This window comes from Sphaeramia orbicularis, chromosome 5, assembly GCF_902148855.1.
Source record: "Sphaeramia orbicularis chromosome 5, fSphaOr1.1, whole genome shotgun sequence".
In the NCBI taxonomy this organism is placed as follows: Eukaryota; Metazoa; Chordata; class Actinopteri; order Kurtiformes; family Apogonidae; genus Sphaeramia; species Sphaeramia orbicularis.
Window position 1 is genome coordinate 44,585,308 of NC_043961.1, and position 9,343 is coordinate 44,594,650.

Below are 9,343 nucleotides of genomic sequence, written 5' to 3' on the forward strand. Positions count from 1 at the left end.
AATTTTTTGACATAGGATCAAGAAACTTGGCACACACATCCCTCATGCCAAACTGAACCAAAAAGCCAATGAGGACACACCCCTATTTACAATCGTGTTGCCATGACGACACCAAAACTGTGCCATTCAAATGAATGGGGTTTTGGCACAATGACGCTATTGCTGAAAAACTCTTTGTGTTCCACTAATGGTACACAGACTGAAAATTACACTGTGGAAAAGTAGAATTTTCCAGAAAGAAGAATTTTCAAAATATTGAAAAATGACTTGGCCACACCCCCTCAGAATATGAAAATACATTGCATGCTAGGGAACCCACCAAAAAAATTTCGACGTAGAAAGATGAAACTTGGTACAGACATAGCCCAAGTAGGACAAGTAAAAAATTATATTATGGCCCCGCCCTATACCCAACAGGAAGTTGGCCATATTGGGTGGAAGTGTGGACCTAAAAAATCCCACCCCTCATACTTTCATCATCTCCTCCTAGGGTTTACATCCAATTTGGACCAAACTGGGTGAAAATCGCCTACACACATGTGTGATCAAAAGTTATCACCTACATTTTTGATCAAATGTTGGGCATGGCTGTGATGAGGTCACGCTGAAGCTGTCATTTTCAAAATTATAACACTGTGCTTATCTTGCAGAATGTCGGATCCAACCATATACAACCAATACAGTGTCCTGTCACTGTCGGTGGCCTCGGCAGTCGTGCGGGAGGGCGAGGGCCTTAACACCGCTTGCAGTTTTAATTATTATTATTATTATTGTTTTTTGTTCTTTTTTTGGGCGGGGGGGGGGGGGGGGGTTATTCAAGAAATAATGCTGACAGAAAGTATTAAAAGTTATTCAAAGAATACTTTGGTGTCTTGAGTCTTTGGTGTCTTGAGTGTCTTGTCACTTTCATATAATGATCTATAATCACAAATAATGTAGCTAGTCATCCTGGTTACCCTGATTTCAACCCTGTTACCATATCATTTTAATTGAAAATAATCATAAATTACTTTCCCAGCTCAAAAGGGTTTGACCCATTGTCCTTTAAAGAGTTTATGTAATTATATGCAAAATGTGTCAGAGTAAATATTGTAAAATAAATACTGAAATTGTTAAGGTGAAACATGCCACTATTGAAAAGTTGGGCGAGACAGATTTTGAAAGTTGCTAAAATTTCTTTAAATCAAGTCATATGTGAAACCAAATGGTTATTCAGAGAGAATGTTACTTTCTTTACTTAATGGAAAAGGAATTACATTTAAGAAATTAATTAATGGACTTTTTTCAGGTTCCTTAGTTCCTTAACAGGGTTGCACCAAGTATTACAAACACCAAATAAATCATGTAATAAAAACTGTACCATTGATGTGTAAGCTGAGCCAATCAAGCCTTTGATAGTTTATTACCTATTATTGATGAATATATAATGGAAAATTAGAAAAGTGAAGGTTTATTTTTCAAGAATTTTGAAGCCCAAATGTCCTCCAATTCTGGAATGACCCATATATAAACCACATAGAAACTTATAAACATATATAACCCAGTTCAGCGGCAGTAAACCACACACCTTAGCAGATATCTCACATCTTAATCATCTACAGTACCATTATTAGCCAACTTTGCTTAATTTCAGTTCAGCTAGCTGTAACTAGTAACATCCAACATTTTTTAATATTGTAACAAGGGAACGTGAGCTGGGTTTAGACCATCGTGAGACAGGTTAGTTTTACCCTACTGAGGATGTGTTGTTGCAATAGTAATCCTGAGGTAATGAGGTAAGTACAAGCTGTACTTACCTCATTACTTTTCTTCCTCCTCTTTTCTCTGCTTCTAAACTGTAAACTTTGATCAGTCAATAACGCCTTCTTCAGTCTTCAGTACTCCACCGGCCATCGCCAGTGGACTACTGAAGGCAAGCCTCTTTTTCTTATTCTGAAGTCTCAGCAATGGCTTTTTTGCTGCAACTCGACCCATCAAACCTGCAACTCGAAGTCTTCTCTTCACAGTCGAAACTGAGACTTGCTTACTACAACCACTATTGAGCTGTGCTTGACTCTCAGAAACTTGTCTTCTGATTCTGTTGTGGCTTTGGGTCTACCAGACTTCTTCCTTTCAGCATTTCCCCCATTTTCTGAGTGCCTTTTGATGGTGAAGGAAGCTGTACTTACTGACACCTTGACTTTCTTGGCAATTTCTCTGTAGGAAAGACCAACATTTTTAAGTGTTATGACGATCTGTCTCTCCTCTATCGTTAATTGCTTTTTCTTCGCCATTTTTATAGTAGCACATTAATTTCTGCAGTACAGTACTGTTCAAATAATGCTCACAAAGGGATGGTACCAAAGTGTGTTCCAACACTACTTTTATGCAGAGAGAGGGGGTTGTAAGTAATTAAGAAATGCTGGGATACCTGTAGGAACCGGTGGCACCAACTTTCGAGGCTTGATCAACCTCCTTTGCTGCAGAACTGCTTTGTGCTGTTAACCCATTTCTTGGTCGCCTTTTTGTATAATTCTGAAATGTACATTATTTTCAGTTTTGTTTAACCTTATCTTTTTTTTTTTTTTTTTTTACCTCTGGCAGTTCAGCGCATACCATTTCAAGCCTTGAACTGCTTGAATTTCAATACAAAACTGGAAAAATTGGGGTGTTCTAGAACTTTTGACTTTCTGACTATGACAGAGAAAATCATTTGGTGTCATTTAGAGGACAAATGTGTGTGTTTTAATATTTGAGTCACTTTTCAAAAGTTGCTAAAAGTTTCCAAACAGATTTTAAAAGTTGCAAAATCTGATGCTCGATGCTTTTTGATTAAAAACAAAAAAAGTTGCTAGGGTAGTCTGAACAGTTGCTGAATTTTGAAACAAAAGTGAAAAGTGCATATCAGTGAAAGTGGTAATGTACAATTTTCTTTCCCTTACTTCACAAATTTCATTGAAACGTAAGAGAAAAGTACTAAATGCAATGTTCAAATATCATTTGCTTGTTCCAGAAAAGCCCTTCAAAGTTCTGGGTCGACTCCCAAAAGCCACATTTCATCACATCATCACCATAACACACTTTGTCCTGTTTCGCTTCCTGATCTGTACTTTTTTGTATAATCGAAAGTCTGCTGCATTTGTGAATCCACTCCGATCTGCTTCAGCCTGACACTCCAGCACAGAAACAGCCAAAACAGAGGAAACAACGCAGTACCTGGACATGGTGAGACCCTCCTAAACACAAGACCCATCAGAGATACAGATGATTAGACAGACAATGGCTGAAGGGGTTTCAGAGCTGTTGTCAAATTCAGCCTCTAAACATCTGTTAAACATCTGTCTCTAATGCAGCAAAGACTGTTCAGATTAAACAGATCTAAGGAGACACTCCAACCTCAAACCTTTCAGGCTTTACTGGATAATTTTTAGCTTATTTGACAGTCACTCTTTATAGTGACAGAATTCTGTTGGCATCTTATGCAAAATCAGATGCTCATGTTTGTATTTAATGTGGTTTAAAAGTGTGAATACAAACACAAAGATATGGTTTAATAGGAATATTCCCTTATTTGGTCTTTTTCTATTACATTTTTAACCCTTTAAACACTGTTAAAACAGTATGAGTAGAAGAAATATAGAAATGTATGTATTAGACTTGAACCTTTTGAAAGGGAACTTGTTCTTGTTTATGTTTTTAAATTATATTTTTTTATTTTACATTCAGTTTAAATCTGGCTCAAATCTAACCCTAACCCTGAAGTTTCTATTCACTCAGTGGATGTTAAAAGGTTTATTTACTTTGTTCTTATTGCCTTTTTTTGTTTTTTTTGTTTATGTAAATTACTCCAAGTTGCCTTTTTTATATCGTATACACTATATAAATACACTTGCTTTGCATAAAATGTAAATATCAAAAGTTATATTACATATGACATTTTTCATTTATTGTTGAAAACATTGAATCAGTCTTGTAGCCTTGATTGCATCTATAATTCTATAAATTTCTCAGCTTGGTCATTGTAGCATAAAAATGTTTCCTGCTTTATGCTTTGAGGCCCCCCAGTGGCTGAGCTGTGGTACTGCAGTCCTGTTGCTCTTAGCTCAGACTGGTCCAGTTGTCGCACAGATGTCCTGCAGCGCCTTCAGTCCAGGGATCCCTGGTATTCCAGGACTCCATGGACCCAATGGTAGAGATGGACCCAAAGGACAGAAGGGAGATCCAGGTCTTTATTATTAACACTATCTGTAAAAAAAAAAAAAAAAAAAAAAAAAAAAAAGTGGACAAGTGTTTCACAAGTTTTAATTGTGGCAGGTATTGAAAATTTACAAACTGAATAACAAAATAATCTGTCAGAATTATGTTGTGGAAAAATCACTTAGTTATACCACAAATACAGATCGTCAATAAAAAAAAAATCATGATAGAAATTCTGTTAATTTACTCAATAAATAGTATTAAGAATAATAAATAATTCCCCCCACATTTTCTACTTACTATTTCAGTTATTTACATATTCTAGCGGGTATGAAAGTAAATTTAAGCAGTTGTAGCAGCCACTGTGAATAACAGTGAATAGCAAGAAGTTTCACTTTCCGAAAGTGGGGAAATTCTCTAAAATTAGATTTGTGGGGTAAAGAAGATCAATTCTGACCATTTGATATGAAGTACTTGAAATTAACTGTATTGTTCAGATAAATGTGAGATGTATTTTTATGGATCTATTTAGATCAGAGTCAGTTATAAGCTTAAATTGTAAGCAAAGTAAAATTGTTTAAAAGTTCACATGTAACAATGAAGACATTTTGGCTGGTTATAAACATTAATTTTCTTCATTAAAGTGGAATATGATAATGCAAATATGAGAAATGTATTATACATTTTGTGGTTGTGATGTTTTTACATTGTGTGCCATTGCAAAACAGCACAAACATGTTTCAGTAGAAACATGACACAGAATAAAAATTATAAAGGATTGACACACTTGTTTATCTTTATGAGTGTCATTTTCCTGTTCTGTATTTTCCTATATGAGCAGGTGATGCGGATCCATTAGTCAGACTACAGAAGGGAGATCCAGGTCTGCGTGGACCCCCAGGACGACCTGGTCTAAAAGGGGACGCTGGTCTCCCTGGGCCTCCTGGTCTTCCAGGTCGACCAGGGGAGAAGGGGCGGCCCTTCAACCCTACCAACCAGCAGCACTCCTTTTTCTCCTACAAACGAGAGATGGTGTACCCACCTGAACTTGACACCGCCATGAACTTCAACAAGTCAGTGTTCTAAAGAGTTACAAAACAAATAAAAGATGAGAAGGAGGAAAAAGACATGATAGTAGTTCACATATTACAGTAAAGTACATACAAAAAATCATGTGCAACTTTAAATCATCATCATTAAAACTTGGATGTATGTGCAGAGAGTATTTAGAAGACCTGGATCAACAGCTTAGAGGAGACCCTCTGACAAATGGGACGTTCACATGCAGCATTAAGGGACTCTACTTCTTCAGCTACCACATATCTGCAAAGAGCAGAGTAAGTCTTAGCACATTTTCAATTAAATGGAATATTTATTCATGTCTTCGTCTTCTTGGTGAGTTTATTTTATAAGTATGGACATTGTCACTGTGTTGTTACTGTAAAAGTACAATTATTATTATTATTATTATTATTATTATTATTATTATTATTATTATTATTATTATTATTAATAATAATAATAATAATAATAATAATAATAATAATACTATTATTATTATTGAACAATAAAATATTGTGTGCATAGCAAATTAATGTAGCGATTATTTTCTTCCCTTCAGTTCAATTTAACAATTATTTGAACACACTTTTCGTGTAATCAGATAGTAAAAATGTGAAAAAGACATGTCTGAAAATGGCAAATGGCAAACAACTTTTCCTTTATTCCAGAATCAGCTGAAACAACAAGCACAAAAAGTATAAAAGTAAAAAAATATATTTCAAAAATATCTACATAGAAATAACATAGAAAACATAGTTATAACATAGAAATAACAACAATAACTATATATGTATATATATATATATATATATATATATATATATATATATATATATATGTATATGTATACACACACACACACTACCGGTGAAAAGTTTTAGAACACCCAATTTTTCCACAATTTCATTGAAAATGATGCACTTTAATGTCTCAATTTACTCTGAAATTAAAGAATAGAACAAATAAGCAATTGAAGTTAAAAAAGAAATCATGGAATCAATTTAGAAACCAATATATATTCTAAACTTTTGACTCATCAAAGTGGCCACCTTTGGCAGATATAATTAAGTGTTATGATGGTCTGTCGCTCTTCTATTGTTAATTGCCTTTTCCTCGCCATTTTTATAGTATCACACTAATTTCTGCAGTACAATTACTGCTCACAACTAATACTCAAATAATGCTACCATGGTACCAAAGTGTGTTCCAACACTACTTTTATGCAGAGAGAGGGGGTTGTAAGTAATTAAGAAACATTGGGACACCTGTAAGAATTGGTAGCACCAACTTTTGAGGCTGGATCAACCTCTCTTGTTGCAGAACTGCTGTAAGCTGTGTCAGGGGATCGGGTTTCACAGGTTCAAAAAAATGATGGCTCAGTCTTCAAACTCTTTTCTGTGATTTTATTTAACACCCCTCCGACCAGAACAAATGTGCAAAAACATTAATTACAGTACAAAAAAAACAAAAGTATATACAAACATCCACCCTCACAGGAAGTCCACAGCACCAAGACCAAACCATATCTGCCTGTCTGGAAGAAAAACCCCTCATTAAATACCCTTAGCCCTGGGCATACCAAATCAATAAAAGAGAGGGTTTTAACAAAAACTTCAAAGCTCAGGAAAAAATTATTTACCAATTCATTAACAGAAATATTACTCCATCAAAATGCCCTTCATGTGGTGTTTATTTTAAATGTAAATAACATGAAAACCAACATAACTGAATGATTAGGAAAAAAAAAAAAAAAACAGTCCAGGTCACCTGACTTCTAACGGCGCGCCACAATGCACCATAAAAGTGCCCCGGTTCGCCACCCAAAGTGGTGAACGGAGACGGAGGACATGACAGCATCAGTGTCTCGGTGAGTCTGTGAGTTCGTGAGTCTGTGAATCTAAGTGTAGGCGTCGAGTGTGCACCCTCGAACGTACTACTAACCGGGGAATAAAACAGTTCAGAAAAAATGAGGGATGTGGGGAGAAACTACTCTCCAGCAAGTCCATTGTAGCGTGGCTCTGTAGGACACCAGCGCTCTACACATGCCGCCTCCTCCCACAGAGACACGGGAAAAACACACCGTGCAAGCGACAGTGACGTGATGCCTACAGCCGCTCCGTCACAAGTTGTTAACCCATTTCGTGTTCGCTGAAAAAGGCCTTTTTGTATTATTCTGAAATGTGCATTATTTTTCAGTTTTGTTTTAACCTTACCTTTTTTTTTTCTTTTTTTAACCTCTGGCAGTTCACCGCTTACCTTTGTACTATTTGAAGCTGTTCATTGAACTTGAACTGCTTGAATTTCAATACAAAACTGGAAAAATTGGGATGTTCTAAAACTATTGACCTGTAATGTATGTATGTATGTATGTATGTATAACAAACAAGTCACATGACATCTACTAACAACATGTGCACTGCAGTCTTCAAAACAAACACAACTGCAGTCTTCAACTTAATAACTTACTAACAACTTAAGACTGAACTAACATACAACAGAAAAAAAAGACAAATATTTTTAATGTTTGTGTGAAAGCTTAAAAGTTTAGAGGAGTTAGTGATGGAAAAGTGAACATATAGACATTTTCTGCCTTTTGGTCCTTGTCTGTTTTGAGTTGTGCTCCATGTTGTGTCATGTGTGTCACAATAAGCATCCATGTAAAACACAACAGCGGAACCAATGCTTAGGGGCAATGAAATTAAGGAAATGAAGCTTCAATTAAGGAAAATTGGAGTCACATAATTTTTTAAAATTAATTTGAGTTGATTAATCGATTAATCATTTCAGTTCCCATTACCATTACTTTCCTGTTCATTTACATTTTCCATTTTGTCCCCAGTTTTCCTTACTTTTTTCATATGATGAATTGCTTTCCATCAGTAAATATCTCAATGCGACTCAAGGTATGTGTGTGGTCATCCAGGTGTGTCTGAAGCTCATGAAGGGGGCAGAGCCTCACATGACCATCTGCGATAACTCCGACGGGTTCTTGGTGACATCTGGTTCTGCGGTTCTTGAGCTGGAGGTCGGGGACACGGTTTCACTGCAGCCTACCAAATACAACTCCATCGTGACAAGCCTTGCCACCAGTCACACCTTCACCGGCTTCCTCATCTTCCCCACCAGCTAAAGGCTTTATTATGAGGAGGGGGCTTTCAATGGCCAGTGAGACACTTTAAAATAATATCTGAAGCATCCAGACTTATAGCAATTATTATTTTCACAGACATGAAGGATCATATGCAGCCAAGAAATATTGAACCTGTTTTCCATCACCTTTGCTCTCAATAAATATTGGCTTGGTTTACATGTGATGTGTTTGGAGATTTTTTGTTGGTTGCTTGGTCAGATGAATGAATCCATTTAGTAATTATATATTGTTCACAATAATTATGGTATCACTTCACCCCTTTTGTGTAATACCTGGCCAGTACAGTCATGTACGAAGCACCACAATGTCTATGTAATGAAAACACTGATGCCAACTTAACACTTTTGTTGCTACATTTAGGAACTTTTCAGTCCCTAGCAACTTTTTGTTTTCTTAGTTTTTTCAAACAGCGCTTAGAAACAAATTTTACTACTTTTAAAATTTGTTCAGCAACTTTTGAACAATGACTCAAACGCTAAAATACACACATTTTCCCTCTAAATGACGACAAACTATTTTCTCTGTCACAGTCAAAAAACACACTATGTAAATTAGGCGATGACATCAATTATCAAATTCTAGTGACTTTTAGGACAGACAATTCATTCTTTACTTAATGAGGAGTTGGAAACACTGCTGCCGAAAGTCAACAGCAGTGGTCAAACTGACTGCAGAGACTATGAAATGTAAAACTGTGCAGTGTTGGGCAAATTACTTTTATAAAGTACTTACTTAAATTTACTAGGTACTTTCCCAAAAAAGTCATTTAATTACTAACTAAATTACTCCTTCATAAATATAACAATAGTTACCAAGGAAAGTAACTATTGTGTTACTTTTTTGAAAAACCTTCAAATATGTAAAAGAAAACAGATTTTTGAGCTGTGTTTCATGGGCCAGTTGCATAGAGTAGAACGGCATAGATGGGTACTTCATTTAACTGAATATTTATTG

At 35.8% G+C, this 9,343-nt stretch overlaps 1 protein-coding gene across 1 annotated transcript; it reads left to right on the forward strand.

The window, feature by feature from the left end:
- Positions 1-3,033: 3,033 nt before the first annotated feature.
- On the forward strand, positions 3,034-8,547 carry c1qb (complement component 1, q subcomponent, B chain). Its single transcript, XM_030133301.1, has 5 exons — positions 3,034-3,204; positions 4,036-4,204; positions 5,018-5,249; positions 5,396-5,513; positions 8,162-8,547. Exons 1-5 carry the CDS (start codon positions 3,202-3,204, stop codon positions 8,366-8,368), a joined length of 729 nt encoding a protein of 242 aa, XP_029989161.1. The 5' UTR covers positions 3,034-3,201; the 3' UTR covers positions 8,369-8,547.
- Positions 8,548-9,343: the final 796 nt, after the last annotated feature.

Excerpts from the sequence above, each read along its gene's own strand:
- c1qb (XM_030133301.1), top strand. Across the intron at positions 4,205-5,017 it reads AGGACAGAAGGGAGATCCAG|GTGATGCGGATCCATTAGTC; the intron begins GTCTTTATTATT and ends CTATATGAGCAG. Across the intron at positions 5,250-5,395 it reads ACCGCCATGAACTTCAACAA|AGAGTATTTAGAAGACCTGG; the intron begins GTCAGTGTTCTA and ends ATGTATGTGCAG.